The 15,717-nt window shown below is 47.4% G+C and overlaps 1 protein-coding gene across 6 annotated transcripts in view; it reads left to right on the plus strand.

The window, feature by feature from the left end:
• The window catches only part of plxna4 (plexin A4), a 256,250-nt gene that overhangs the window by 20,401 nt on the left and 220,132 nt on the right, over nucleotides 1-15,717 (plus strand). For all 6 annotated transcript variants that reach the window (XM_029116984.2, XM_029116986.2, XM_034290062.1 and 3 more), the window contains exon 2: nucleotides 11,994-13,357. In XM_029116984.2, coding sequence (XP_028972817.1) covers nucleotides 12,101-13,357 — 1,257 coding nt within the window. In that variant the 5' untranslated portion in view covers nucleotides 11,994-12,100. The remainder of the gene's footprint in view (nucleotides 1-11,993; nucleotides 13,358-15,717) is intronic.

Here is a 15,717-nt window from a genome sequence, read left to right on the forward strand (position 1 = left end):
AGGGAGCATTGAAGGGTTAAGTTGCGGGACCGTCTCATGTTCTTGAATGCGAGGACAGCGGGGCCGACCAGGGAGACGTGCGCTTTGGGATGTAATAGCCTGAGGAGTCAAGAGATCAAACCACTCCGGACTGGAAGCCCTCAGGGCTGACCCTAAACTGAATGAGCATCCTCTGATGAGTGTTGGCGTGACATTGAGGGAATGTCGGTGTCTTTGGTGTTAGTGAGGGAGGTTTAGGTATTGTGATCGACCCCCTGGGAATGAACTCATTTAGGTCTAGGATTGATAGCTCAGGTGGGTGGGGGTGGGGTGGGTGGGGTGGGGGAGGGCTGCGCTCGTTTCCGTCATTAGTGCTGGCTGTGTGTGTGTGCGCGTGTGTGTGTTTCCGCCACAGTTAGAAAGCAGTCAGGCATGTTTGGCTTGAAAAACCGCCCTTAAGGGACTTGTCTTATCAGACAAAGGTTTGGTGTTTGGGGGTCTTGGTGGTGAGTGGTACTTTGAGTTGACCCCCCGGGCCTAATCGTCACCCTCAGCCATGTGTCAGTCTGACCGCAGTACCCCACTTGGGGTTTCTGTCCATTCCTTCATCTCCATACATTCCCCATTATGTTGCATAAATCCTGTTCAAGTTGTTGCATTACCTTATGCTAATAGAATGGCCACAATTATTGATAATTATAGCAATTATGGTAATTGGCTTCAATAGCAGCTTTGTCGGCTGTTGTCAGTGTACCAATGTTTGACTTAGTAAAAGCATGTGACGAGGCAGTAGATGGCATAAAAAGCGGAATTCTATTTTTGGGACTTGAAGGTTTCACAGTTGCTTGATGTCTTGATGAGGGGACGGCCTCGGCAGGTTCTTGTGTTGAGAGTTGTTGACGGCCGTGTTGCATGATTCATCTTCTGTCACTCACCTCCTTATACGGAAACTGAGCACTTTTGGAGTGCTGCCAGCCCGATCTCTCTCGCTTTCTCCTATGACCTTTTGAAAAAGCGCATTTCCATCTCTCTCTCTCTCGCTGCCTTCGTAGTTTTCTCTCAGGTAAGGCAAAGGTTGTAATTTGTCACCTTTTCCCAGAGAATAGGAGAAAATGGGCTAGCTCAGCTGTGAAGAGCTCATTGACACATTCTTTCCAAAAAAAATTATCTGTCTATTAGATTATGACAATGTCTCACAAAGCTCTGTGTGTCTGAGTCATATCTACAGCATCTAACCCTGCACTCAAAACGGGACACTTTTAATTATTTTGATGCATTTTGTGAGAACGAAAACATACTATATATATACTGTATTTATAAACTGTCTGCTTCGAATCCTGTATGCTTATTGGCTGATATCCGTGGTCCGTGAGACTTTTTACTGCTAATTGCTAATTGCAATCGCCATCTCAGTGTTTTAAAAAATAAATGATAATAATCGCTTCTTGGTAGTTAGTGGTATATTGCCAATATACCACGGCTAAGCACTGCGTCAAGTCACTCTGCGATTGCCCCCGTCTAAGAACGGCTCTTAACTGTGGTATATTGGCCTTATACCACACCCCCTGTCCCTTATTGCTTAAATAAATTCTACACAAATGTAATATGGATAAGAGATGCTAATCTCTTGAAGACCACGTGATTCCCTCAGAGATTGTAGCGTGGATAATACCCACTGTAATGCAATATGCATTATTGGCGCCATGTCATTTGATGTAGTCAGTCAGTAGAGAGCTCACAATGACCTCAATTAAACCCCTGGTTTTAAATCGGCGGTGGAGATCTGGACTCTTCCTCCTCTATGAAGTGTAAGTGTGAGGCCGGGAGGGTAGGAGCTGCCCTGACCCAGTCACTCAGTGATGAGGACCCCACAGATGTGCAGTGGTACCCTGCCCTGGGTTGGGTTGGGTGGGGTGGGGTCGGGGTGGCAGGGGGAGGGGGTGGAACCGGAACTCATAGCTGGGCCACGGTGGATTACCACAGTCCAATTTCACATCCTTTGTACAGTGGTGCACAATCCTAAGCTCATTTGAGCACCCAAGCGCACGCCCCAGCGCGCACACAACGTGCGCGCGCGCACAACGTACACACACACACACACGCACACAACACAGATAAATTAAAACTGCAGTTGAACGGTTTATAATAATCACCATAAAGCCTGTGATTATCAGGCATTCATGTCTAAGAAGTTAATCTTGTGGGTCAAGTCTACTTAGCTTCAATGTGTAGGAAGGGAATGGAGGGAGGGAGGGAGGGAGCGAGAGACATTTCTACCAAAAGAGGGATCGATTACTGCTGATCACTGGCCTGGTTTGTACTGATGAAACATTCCACGCTCATCTCATTATCTCCTGGTGTGGACAGATCCGACGGTCTGTCCGGTGACTCAGTGGGTTATCAGCCAGGTTTTCGGCGTTTCTTTTGCCGAACACCGCACACACATGCGGCAGCTCCTGTTGAGCAACGAGGGGAAAGTAATTAATGTGGCACTTTTCACGTTACGACTCTGCGTCTGGGGGAAATGGATCGCGGGTCCTCCAGCTTCCTTGTGTCGCCGGTGCTGGGTGAAATGACGGTCTGCGGTGGCCGGAAGTGTTCTTTGGGCTTGCCGGTACTGCACTGAGGCCTCTGCTGGTCCTCTGCTGGTCCTCTGCTGGTCCTCTGCTGGTCCTCTGCTGGTCCTCTGCTGGTCCTCTGCTTTCCCTTTTTGCCTCCATGGTCAGTGGTTCTGTGTGCTTTCCATTTGTTAGTCACTAGCTAGTCAAACGTGAGAATGGCGTTTTGCTGGTTGAATTCTACAGGTCAGACGCTACAGTTGGTGCTATCTGGAGGGGTCTCTATGTCCTGCCCACTCCTTCCAGAATTCTGCAACTGCCTGAGCACTACCTCAGGAGGATGTGTGGGGGACGTTACCACACTCCTATATCCTCAGTTAGGCGCCCATTTCTCTCTCTCGCTGTCCGCTCTCTACGTGTGGTCTCAAACTTTTCACTGTGGTCTCAATAGGCTTGACCAGCTGTAACCCCCCCCCCCCCCCGCCCCCCCCCCGCCATAAGCGGTTTATCATGAGAAAGGGAATAAAGCGGTGGCTGTGTGAGAATAAACCGTTCTGATCTCTGGTATATTACCTCTGTACTGCTGTCTGCTGCTTGTGGGGAGGGAGGGATGGAGGGAGATGATCTGTTGAAGGACACACACCATGCCCCCTGCTTGGAATTGAAATCATACCCGAGTCCCTCGACCTGGGATGTAAGCTTGAGTTGACGATAGTCTAGAATCGGCTTTGTCTGTGTGTCTGTCTGTCTTTGTGTGTCTGTCTGTGTGTGTGTGTGGCTGTCTGTGTGTGTGGCTGTCTGTGTGTGTGGCTGTCTGTGTGTGTGGCTGTCTGTGTGTGTGTGTGGCTCTCTGTGTGTGTGTGTGGCTGTCTGTGTGTGTGTGTGGCTGTCTGTGTGTGTGTGTGGCTGTCTGTGTGTGTGTGTCTGTGTGTTGGTCAAGGGTGTTGACTGACTGCCTCTGCTGTAGTATCATCTGATCTCATGAATGACACCGTGTAGAGTGTGGACTATTTTAACCACTCACCTGGCCAGACACTCTTACACTGTCACACTCACAACTCCGCCACTCTGTAAGAATAACACTGCAACACCGCACACGCATAGTCCGTTCAGCCTCAGGCCCACACACATACACATTCATTAATACTCTGTGTCTAATAGAAGAGGAGAGACAGGAGTGATGGGGACATTTCACTTCTCATAAAAGAGGACTGAGGAGAGATTCGAGTCCAGGAGATGTTGGGGTGAGCGAGGGAGAAATAAAGGGGAGAAGTGGTAGAGGGAGAGAAAAGAGAGAGGAGGGAGGGAGTGAGGGAGAAATAAAGGAGAGAAGTGGTAGAGGGAGAGAAAAGAGAGAAGGGAGAGAGAAATAAAGGAGAGAAGTGGTAAAGGGAGAGAAAAGAGAGAGGAGGGAGGAAAGAGAGATGTATACAAAGAGACAGAGAGAGAAATAAAGAGACAGAAGGAGAGAGACGAAGAGACTGGGGGTGAGATGAAGAGACTGAGGGAGAAACAAAGAGACAGAGAGAGACGAAGACGTGTCAGGACTGGAGATGGTTACGTGTGGCTGCCGATAGAGGGGAGCTGATCTGTCTTGGCGGTCTGTATTCCATTCCTCCACCCTCTGGAGCAAAGAGGGGAGTCAGGGAGGAAAGCAGAGCGAAGGAGTGGAGGCTGTGGGAACGTGCCCTGTGAAAACAACAAGCGTCCCCATTATCTAGAAACACCATTAGTATGTGATGCGTTAGGCTTAATATGTTGCTAATGATGTAGCCTGCCAATGGGATGATTAATGTATTGGTAGATTAGGCCATGTTCTATAGCGTTAATGTATTTATAGGATGCCTACATTTACATTGTCATTTAGTGAACCCTCTAACCCACAGCGACATGCAGTAGGGCGCTAATAAGTTTTTATGTTGGCCCCTTGTGAAATCGAACCCACTACCTTGGCGTTGCAAGCACCACGCTGTTATCAGCTACACCTGCTCGGTTTGTCTCATGGCCTGGAGTCCTTATGCTATCTTACCATATAGCCAGCATTCTACTACAGGACGCTCAGACAATAAATAATTCAACATTATAGCATCAAATAAATCAAACCGACATATAGGGTAGAGTTGATGGATGAAAATAGATGGGCTATTGATAGACTCATTTTGTCCAGGCGATTATTTGATCGTCCCGTCTGATTTCAGCCTGCTAAATCCACTCACACTGTTTGACGTTGTTCGGCCCAGTCTAACGGCCACATGTCCGCCCAGGACGAACTGAACAGGGGGGCTTCGTCAAGTCCCTGTAATGGCCCTCAGGTGACAGCCATACTCTGACAGAGGACATTCCGCGGCCACTCAGGAATCAGGGACTAACCCAATAAGAGCAGGATGATGAACGGGGGACAGTGGCCCTTCATCGGCTCCCGGTAATGTCGTTAAAGCTTCTTCATCCGCCCCGGTAACACACTCCGCCGAACAGCATCAGGCTGTGTCAGCACTGATAGGACTGCAGCCTACTGTTAGCCAAGAGTCTGTGTTGTGTCTCTGTGTGTGTGTGTGTGTGTGTGTGTGTGTTTGACAGAGAGGTAGTGACCTCAGTGCTTCAACCCGAGGACTGTACAAGTGTGTTGTTCACCACTATTAGGGGAATGTGGGTCTGTTTTTCTGTGTGTGTGAGATGCCTCATCTCTCACAGAGTCTAACAAGACAGTGTCTTAATTTTAGTGTATATGTGTCTTTATTTAAATACACAGCGCTGAATACTGTGTGTGGATTTAGCACTGTGTATTTATGTGTGGGAAGCTGAATGTGTTGTGTTTTTGTCCTGTAAGGAGGCCTTGGTCTCTGATCAGTGAACGATAGAGAGGGTAAATGGATGGAGAGATGCAGGCGGGATTCAACCATTTCTCTGAAGTCCAAAGGAATTTGTCTGGGGGGGCTTCTTGCATTGACTTGAAAAAAAAAAAGATAGGAGTTAGAACTGTGCTGTGGAGTACACTCATGTTAATCTATGATTCATTCTTTCAGCTGCTGCAAAACATCCCCTCACAACTTAGTCTTTCACTTTTCACTTTATAGTGACATTCATCACCCAGGTCTTTTTAATCAGAAGATAGATGGGACTTTCAGGATGCGAAATGCAATGAACCATCTTGTTGACATTACCTTTGGTGGTAATGTTGAATGCTAAGGGCCTGATCTGGGATTAGACCTCAGAACATTTGGTGGTACTGTGGAATACTAAGGAATACTAATCCCTGATCTGGGATTAGACCTCATAACCTTGATCTTCCAGGGGTATCTGATGGTGGTAATCTCAACCCTAATCCAGGTTTTAATGTAAATGGAGACACTTCCCATTCCTCCCTCATATTACGTTATGTCTTCCCGAAGGAAAAGAGGATGAGGAATGGAGGGACATCTGTCTGGTGTGGGCAGCAGATTGAGCTCACTTAAGATGTGTGTGTTAATGAGACTAAGATTAGCGCTGTGATGGCAATTTCATCGATCAGAACTCTTAAAGGAGGAAGTACAGAGACCAAATTTGAACAAGGACACTCAGTCCTTTAATCAGTGTAAATACATTGGTTAGAGAAATTTCCACAACAGCGCACGTGTGTGTGTGTGTGTTTGTAACACAATCTGAAATAATGAGGGCTGGATCCCCTTGTCCAGGATAATGCCGTATGACCAGCAGGTGGGATCAGTACTGTGTTGTTCCGGGTTGGCCTCAGCTACTTCGGCTTCCAGAGCTGTTAGCGTCTGTTAGATGGTGTTAGGGACTAGCTGTTACCCTTTGCTAGATGGTGTTAGGGACTAGCTGTTAACCCCTGTCAGATGGTGTTAGGGACTAACTGTTAACCCCTGTCAGATGGTGTTAGGGAGTAGCTGTTATCCTCTGTCAGATGGTGTTAGGGACTAGCTGTTAACCTGTGTTAGAGTAATACATTCGGTAAGTAGTGGAATAAACTTGGTAAGTAGCATATTAATCTTGTTAAATTGTGTAATAAGATTGCTACGGTCTGTTATAAGCTTGGTAAATTGTGTAATAAGCTTGGTAAGTTGTGTAATATGCTTGGTAAGTAGTGTGGAAAGTTTTGGAGACACTGCTAATGTATACATGTCTCAGGGTTAGTTGTTTGGGGTTATCATTTAGGTTTATGTCTTTCCTGTTAGGGTTAAGGTTGAGAGTTCTGATGATGGGTTGAGGTTAGGGGCTGGAGGGGCTGGATGAAACTAGATGTTTCAGTGGGAGCTTCAGGACTCAAGTCTGTTTATCTGTGATGTGTTCTTTCACCGGGCCGTCTCCACAGACAGGGGTAGGCACAGGACTGAGTGACCACCTGGAAAGGGCAAACAGAGGACAACAGCACAGCATATCTAATAGGATGTAGACTGCACTGTTCTCTACTGTCTCTCTCCACCGCTACTTTCTCTGAGTGTCGGGTCTAGCTGTAGACTTTATGATACTGCATGTCCTCTTTAACTCTCCTCCCTCTCCGCTCTTTACGTTACAGCATCTCTAACTGTCACTGTCTCGCTTTGTCTTCCCCTCTCACTGTCAGCCGCCTCTCCTTCTTTGCGTAGGTATTGTCTGATTGCATTATTCCAGTGTGTTTACCTGCGTGTTGCTTTCGTTCTCATCAATGTGTGTTGTTGTCATCTCGCCCAGTGACAGATTACTGACAGATAAATGTGTGTACAGATCTGGGAGGGTTTTGTGAATGTAAGGGATTATACAGTAATTACCCCACTTTTTGCACTCATAATCTCCTATAATCCCATTTGACTCATATGTTTAGCGTTTGATATTTCGGAGCATGTTTTTATGTTCAGAGAAGTTAATCTGTTTACATAAGAGTCAGACAATTCTTTTCCGTCAGTTCTGTCATTTATTTAAACCATGAAGACGTGTTGGCATGCCGTTCGCTGCTTCAGTGCTCCAAGTCAGCTGGCCTATTCAACTTATTAATAGCTGAAGTGGGTTGTGTCTGGGTTCAGTTATGTATGCAGTGGCTAGGGCATTGGCTATGGCCACTTCAATTACTCAACTGTTTTCCAAACAGTAACGTCTAAAATGCCTGTGTTATCATAATTCAAAGCAGACACAGCTATTGGGGCCCTTGTGCTTGTTGTGAAACTGTCTGTTGTGTAATCTGTTTTATTTGACTGATGTTCTCAGAGCCCTGTCTGTCTGACGTTCAGCCTCATCCCTCCGCCCACTCGTTGGAGTGTAACCTTGACGATGCCTCTTCACCTGGTTGGCATGGATTGGTTTAGACACCCGCAGAGGGAACCAATCGATATTTCTGCTGCTCGCCTGTTCTTTCCTCCTCTCCTCTCCTCCTTCCTTCTCTGCAGTCTCCCTCTGCCATTATCTGGCTTGTCTTAGCGGTGGATTCCTCGCTGTGTCTCCCGGTAAACGAGGCGCTGCATTTAATTTGAGTCGTTCCAGTTTAGGAATGTTTGGGCCTAAAAGTTAAGTCTGTTTGTCTTTTTATTTTTGCCGTGAAAGAAATATTGCAACACTGCCATCGTCACAGCCTTAATGTGCCAGACATATGCACACGCATTCAAGTGCTTAATTTGAATCAGCTAATCACATTATGGTCTAAAGGTTCAAGCAAAAACTCGCTATTTGCTCTGCCTTGGTTTAGGCATTACTGCGAACAACATAAACAACGAACGCGTACACAGTATTTAGTACACCGGGCCTCACTATTATCAGCGGTGAACCCAGTTCAGCAGACAGCTGAATGTCTGTGAATGTGTGCTCTTCGTGATAAGCGCCTGGGTACCGGGTCCACAAGGTCGTCATGTCCTGCAATGTAACCTTGCCTTTACCGGGCATGTTAACATTTCCTTGCCAAAAGCAGCTTTTCTGATACATAGAGAACGGGAGATGGGGTGGTCAACGCTGTCCAGGGAGACAGGGTTCCTCTGCAGCCTGAGGCCAGTCCGGCGCTGACATAATTGCAGCTGCCTGATACGAGGGAGTTATTTCCTCGGTGTCGGATGAGGCGCTCCATCATGGGGGGGTCTGTCACATGGGGGGGTCTGTCACATAGGTGGTCAGAGAAGCTCACTGGCTCCGTCTACGTGACGGTGTCATTTTCCGGTTGCTCGGATCACTCGGACCAATCCGACCAGACCCCAAAGCCTGAGGCGGAAGAGTTCAGTTGGTCTTACTCCGGAAGCCCGGGAAGTTGCCCTCCGTCTCTGTGTCAGGTGGGACCTTCTCCCGGGTACATCCAGAGGGAAGGAGGGGTTGCAGTCCCCCATCGTTGCCTCGTCACAGATTAGGGTTTTCACCCGGGCGGTCAGCCTCAACTCCGCGGGACATTCGAGGAGCCACCTCCTTGGCGCTGGAGGTCAGCGCTGTGACGTTGTGGTGGTTGGAAAGTGGGGTTGAAACGTGGCTCGGTGATCCGGGTGGTCAGTGGGATGGCGGTCTCCTCCGCCGGCTAATCCGTGTGTGCCGGGAGTGTTCTAAGGTTCTGTTCAATGTGCGCTGGCTCACGGGCACTGCGTTGTTGTGAAGTAGGCTTGGCAGATAAGATGAGCTTATTTGGAAGCCAGTTGTGGTGTTGCGACTGAAGCAGGCACATCTGTACCAGAAGAGTCCAGAGCGTAATTTGACAATTTCTGCGTTAATGACAGTAGATGGAACAGGTACACAGAAATGTGCACACAAAGAGACACACACACACACACAAACACAGACACACACAGTAATCTTCTGTTGCACTGCATGGTGTTTTTTCCACATTTCCAGCAAAGTCTTAAGTGTGAGAGAGAGTGTGGCACCAAACATGAATTCATTAGCACCCTTTGATGTGCTGGCACAGCTTGTGGTCTGGTGATTCTGTTTGTGTGTGTTTGTGTGTTTGTGATTTCAGTGGGCGAATCTTGCGCTTGCAGGGCTACCTACATGACAGTAGGACACAAAAATGCGTGTTTCTATGCACCCAAACACACACGGACACACCCCGGTGACCACTGTCTTCAAACGGAGGCTACGCATCCGGGCAGGATGCCCGCCATGTCCGCTGTTTAAGGGGGGGGGGTTAAGAATTGGGGCTAAGGAGGGCATGGACACCATAACAGCATTTAGAATTACTAGTGTATAGATGACGAATTGCTATTCAGGCAATGCATTAAACTTTTTCACCTTCCTCCCACACAAAAGTTTTGCTTCAGCAAGCTGCTTTTGTCTGTGCTTCATTATAATGGTGCTGTGCTGGAAGGTGAAGGAACACCCAATCTGGATGTAGATAAATGATAGGTTTGAATGTTCAGGACTATTCGTGTGTGTGTGTATGTGTGTGTGTGTTTGTGTGTTGCATGAAGCTCCACATGACTGTGTGTGACGCTCAAATGTAATTAATGGCGCGCGCCGATCGGCAGCGCAAGACAAATAGGAGCAAAACGAGCTTCCCCGATGAGCAGGATAATTGCGTGTCACCGACAGATTCAGGTCGCGATTGTAGTACGTTCTTGGTTGTGTGCTTTGCACCTGCTAGAGAGAAGATTATATTTGGGACACTGCAGCCCCCCCCCCCCCCCCCACTATTTACAGTTGACTAGAGTTGTTGGTGTGTACTCAGCTGAGTTCTCTGTTATCCTGGTACTCCATCCCACCCGCTGGCTGAATTAGAGTGGGGAGCTCACATTAGCTCAATGTGTATCATTAATATTACAACAACATGCTTTTATTTTTAGTCCAAGCCGAGAAAGAGAGCCCAATGCCCTTTCATTACTCCTAGAGCAGCGCTTGGGTGGCTCTCTACCATTTCTGTTCCCTTCTCAACGCCTCCTTCTCTCGCTTCCATCAGGAGCTATGTATCCTCTCTCTTTCTCAATGTCTTTCTTTAATATGTGTTAACCCAGCGACTGATGGGTTCTTTTCTCTCGGTAGTATGAGTCAGAGTCAGTGTGATCCTGTGGCTGACAAACTGCATCCTGGGTAGACCGGCTCCATGGGTTGCTCATCAGCAGGAGATCTCACCTGGAGATATTCTGTGGATGTTCCTGACCCAGGACCTCTGTCAGTGTGGGATAAATAATGGGCTTCACCTGAATACATTAACACTGACTCATACATGCCCATTAATCAGCACATTATTCAGTAGGATTTCTTTGGCGCAATGTCATAGAAATTATGTTTGTTATTGAAATACATTATAGTCAGAAGCAGGCAAGAGTGAATACTGAGCCAATGCATTCAATAATCCGTAGAGTCCGACAGGACAGTATTACAGGTCATTAGTACAGGACAGTATTACAGGTCATTAGTACAGGACAGTATTACAGGTCATTAGTACAGGACAGTATTACAGGTCATTAGTACAGGACAGTATTACAGGTCATTAGTACAGGACAGTATTACAGGTCATGATTACAGGACAGTATTACAGGTCATTAGTACAGGACAGTATTACAGGTCATGATTACAGGACAGTATTACTGGTCATTAGTACAGGACAGTATTACAGGACATGATTACAGGACAGTATTACAGGTCATGAGTACAGGACAGTATTACAGGACCGTATTATAGGTCATTAGTACAGGACAGTATTACAGGACATTGGTACAGGACAGTATTACAGGTCATTAGTACAGGACAGTATTAAAGGGAATTAGTACAGGACAGTATTACAGGGCAGTATTACAGGTACATATGTCTGGTATAGATGTTTGTAATGTAGATATTGTAAGTGCAGGTAGGTGTGCAGCATATAGTGCGTTTACATTCATATAAATATTCTATACAAAGAGAACCTACTCTGTAGTGTGTGTGTGTGCTGTCTTTGTGTATAGACAAGGAGGAACTGTGTTGGGGTGTTGCAGAGGTTTGACAAACGACCTGAGGACTGATGGGGCGCCTGTTTCTGCAAACTCTAGCATTTCCTCATAATTGCTCCACCTCTGCCCGTGAAGTGTTCGCTTGCGCGCGTTGCTCAGAGTGTTGAAAATCCCTGTCCCAGCCATGTCAGCAGGTGGCAAGCACTATCTGGAGGAAAGAGGGGAAAATCTCCAAAGCATGCAAATCACAGTCCAAGGGGAGAATCAATTAGGAGTGTAGCAGCAGGCCTGTGGAAGATGTGAGGGGCCAGGCAGAGACAGAGGTGGTGTAGGACCGTTGATACCCCCCCAGGGACTTGCATTGCCCCCCCCCCCCCCCCAGGGAGCGCTCACACCAGCAGGGTTCTCTCTCTTAAACCTCACACACTGGCCTTTTGAAGTCTGCTGGGTCTCCAGTTCCTGAATGTTTCTATGATTTTCTTTTGGGAAGTTTGTGGGTGGGTGGCTGGGTGGGTGTGGACTAGGGGTTGGTACAGTAGAAGGTGTCCATCTATGTATAATTGGGTGTAATGTGGATACTCTGTGTTGATTTGTTTGGGATTTGGTTGTGTGTCCCTGCTCATATTATCTTCTCTCCTCTTTTCCTCTCCAGGTACAGAATGACCTTAATCCCAAGAGAAGCCTGATCACGGATTGGCTAACAGTACTGGACCGAGCTCGCTCTAGCCCCCCCTAACGCCTCACCCTCCAACCTGGAAGATGAAGTCCCACCAAACCAGGACATGGGCCTTCTGTCTGACCCTGTGCTGCTTCCTGTCGGCTCTGACTCTCCCTGTCACCTTGGCCTCCCGGCCCCTCCCCTACGCCCCCGCCGGCGCGTCCATCATCACCGCGTCCATCGCCGTAGAGGAGGCGGAGGAGGACTACAGCACGTTTCGCGCCGAGATCCCAGAGTGGAAGTTCAACCACGTGGCGGTTGACGAACGCAATGGCAATGTGTACCTGGGATCAGTCAACCGCATTTACAAACTGTCGCCCGACCTGGAAGTTCAGGTGTCCCACCAGACGGGCCCGGATGAGGACAACCGCAAGTGCTACCCTCCGCGCATCGTCCAGCCCTGCAGCGAGCCGCTGTCTCTCACCAACAACGTCAACAAGATGCTGCTGATGGACTACCGGGAGAACCGTCTACTGGCCTGTGGCAGCCTCTACCAGGGCATCTGTAAACTCCTTCGCCTGGACGACCTTTTCAAGCTGGGCGAGCCCTTCCACAAGAAGGAGCACTACCTTTCTGGCGCCAACGAGAGTGGCTCCGTGTTCGGGGTAATCGTGTCGTACGGAGACTCCTCGCCCGACAAGCTGTTCGTGGCCACGGCGGTAGACGGCAAGCCCGAGTACTTCCCCACTATCTCCAGCCGCAAGCTGGCACGCAACTCCGAGGAGGATGGCATGTTTGCCTACGTCTTCCACGACGAGTTCGTCGCATCAATGATCAAGATCCCGTCGGACACGTTCACTGTGGTGCCGGACTTTGACATCTATTATGTCTACGGCTTCGGCTCGGGGAACTTTGTCTACTTCCTGACGCTGCAACCGGAGATGGGGAACGGGCCGGCCGCTGGCTCCTCCTCCACTGGACGGGAGCAGGTCTACACCTCGAAACTAGTCCGCTTGTGCAAAGACGACACAGCCTTCAACTCTTACGTGGAGGTTCCCCTGGGGTGTGTGAAAGGCGGCGTGGAGTACCGTCTCCTACAGGCCGCCTACCTCTCCAAGGCTGGCGCCATATTGGGGCGCTCGCTAGGCGTGGGGCCCGACGATGACGTTCTCTTCACCGTCTTCTCCAAGGGCCAGAAGCGGCGACCGCGTGAGGCCTCGCAGGAGTCAGCGCTCTGCGTGTTTGCTCTGCGGGAGATCAACGAGCGCATCAAGGAGAGGCTGCAGTCGTGCTACAAGGGTGAGGGCACCCTGGACCTGGCCTGGCTTAAGGTCAAGGACATCCCATGCAGCAGTGCTGTGAGTACCACCCACACACACACACGCTTACACGTTCTGGCTTATAATTAACAAAAGGTCATTTGAATTTCAAAGTTTGTCCTCAACACCTGGATTTGATTGATCAGATGTGAAAATTTTTGGTTAGCACTTCCCTGAGTGTATTTTGGATTAGTGTTCAGTTGTGAGATGGGTGTGGTGTTGAATACTGTCTAATTTACCGCTTGTTACCAATATGTTGCTTGGATTACAAGAGGAACTGATTCGTATGTGAGCTGCAGTATATTCAACTTCGAACACATTTCTAAATATGTAGATGTTTTTGATTCTAGTAAATGAAATGTGAATGCTTACCCCTCACTCTACACAGCATTACAATGCCGGAGCATTACCATGCCACACAGCATTACCATTCCAGAGCATTACCATGCCACACAGCATTACCATTCCAGAGCATTACCATGCCGCGCAGCATTACCATGCCACACAGCATTACCATGCCACACAGCATTACCATGCCATAGCGTTACCATGCCACACAGCATTGCCATGCCATTTGTATTAGAGATGCCATGTTTCTGGGTGGGCCGTTGCACCTTTGGAGTAATGAGAGGTGTTGAGCTGCTCCTGCTCTGTTTGTACGCCTCTTAAAGGGGGTTGGCCAACCCGTTCCCCAGCACTTAGCACAAATTCACTTATGCCTTTGTGGCATTAGCAATTCAGTAAGACAATTTATTTTATCTTTCCCTGAGCAAAAACAAGGTTAAATCATGTCAGCCGTTGCAAAACCGTGTCTCTCAAAGCAACAGTACAGCGCTCGTGGGATGCCACCAGCAATATTTTGTATAAAAGAGATGGTGACTTCTTGACGACAGTGTAATGTCAGTGATGTTTTGGGAGCTATACGCTAAGCGTCTAAAGACCACTGGGAAAAAATGCATCGTTCAGGTGCAGTCTACAAACAAGGCAGCTGCATCCCCTCTTTTATTTGACCTGTTTTGACCTGTTTTGCCCTGGCTTTGTTGTGTTACCTTCTAACAATGGTGAGCTTCAGAGTTAAGTAAGAATAAAAATAGACACACATCTCAATATTTGACAAGTATAATACTTTTTGCGATGTTGTAAGCACAGTATTTCAGACCGGTATGTATCCTCTGAAGACATTTATGGTAGGGTGAGGGCAATGGTGTTCTGAAGAATTGTAGTAAGTATGACAAAGATTTAGAATTGGATGTTTGCTATTGCAAGTTCCTTTAACTATCACTCTCCTCAGATAATATGCAGAAAGGCTAAAGAAACAAGAAACTGCCTTCCCTCTGAGAGTCCATTTATTATTGTAATGACATTTCACTGAATTGCAGTTAGGGCCAAATTAATCGCGCAGGCAGGGTTCTCAGCTTATGCTACACTGTGCCACAGATTAGCTTGTAAACAAACCCATCAGAGGGTCTTAATGCAAGGGGCTTGCCTCTAAAGAGCTTTCTAATTGCTTCTTTTCACTGAAGTTTCACTACTATTATTGACGAGTTGCTGTGTAAATCACACGTTCTGCAGGTGTGTGTTGATGTCTGTCAGGTTGGAATGTTTCAGTGTGAGGTACTGTGACGGTTATGTTGCTGTATCTCAGATTCATGACTTTCCCAGAAGAAGCCAACTTGTTAATGCTTGTCTGCCTTTATTAGTGAATTTAGGGAGTGTCAAAAACACTGTCGCAAATCTGGATCAAGATTAACTACATTTAATTTTTTTATTTTAGCCGTTTTGAACGTCTCATCCAGAGAAAATTATAAGAGCAATTAAGGGACATTTAAAGAAAAATAGCAGTAGCCCAGACCTTGTAAGGTAAGGTTAATATCCTGCTTTAGAGGAGGGTCATGATTGTCAGATTCTACCTCCCTTCAGCAACAGAATGATTCAGACAGAGGAGAGGAAATGAAACTAACTAAAGCGCATAGACTAATTTGCCAAAATAAAGCACACTCATATTTTAAACTCCAGCATAGACCTTTATCACAGACTTAAGCACTGATTTGTATCTCAAACTAAGGCACATAGACTTGTATCTCAAACTATATCTCCCACTCGAATCTCAAATGAAAGCAAAGACTAGTATCTCAAACTGAAGCACAGACTCATATCTCCAACTAAAGCACACAGATGTCTACCTCAAACTAAAGCTCATACTTCTATCTCAACGCACACGCACTAGGATCTGAAATTAAAGCACATGGGCTACAATCTGAAACTAAAGCACATGCTCTACAATCTGAAACTAAAGCATTTGGACTCAAATGTCAAACTAAAGCACATGAACTAGAATCTGAAACGGAAGCACATGGACTCATATCTCATTGCAAGGCACACAGACTCTTATGGTAGAC

This window comes from Esox lucius, chromosome 23 (assembly GCF_011004845.1).
Source record: "Esox lucius isolate fEsoLuc1 chromosome 23, fEsoLuc1.pri, whole genome shotgun sequence".
Classification (NCBI taxonomy): domain Eukaryota; kingdom Metazoa; phylum Chordata; class Actinopteri; order Esociformes; family Esocidae; genus Esox; species Esox lucius.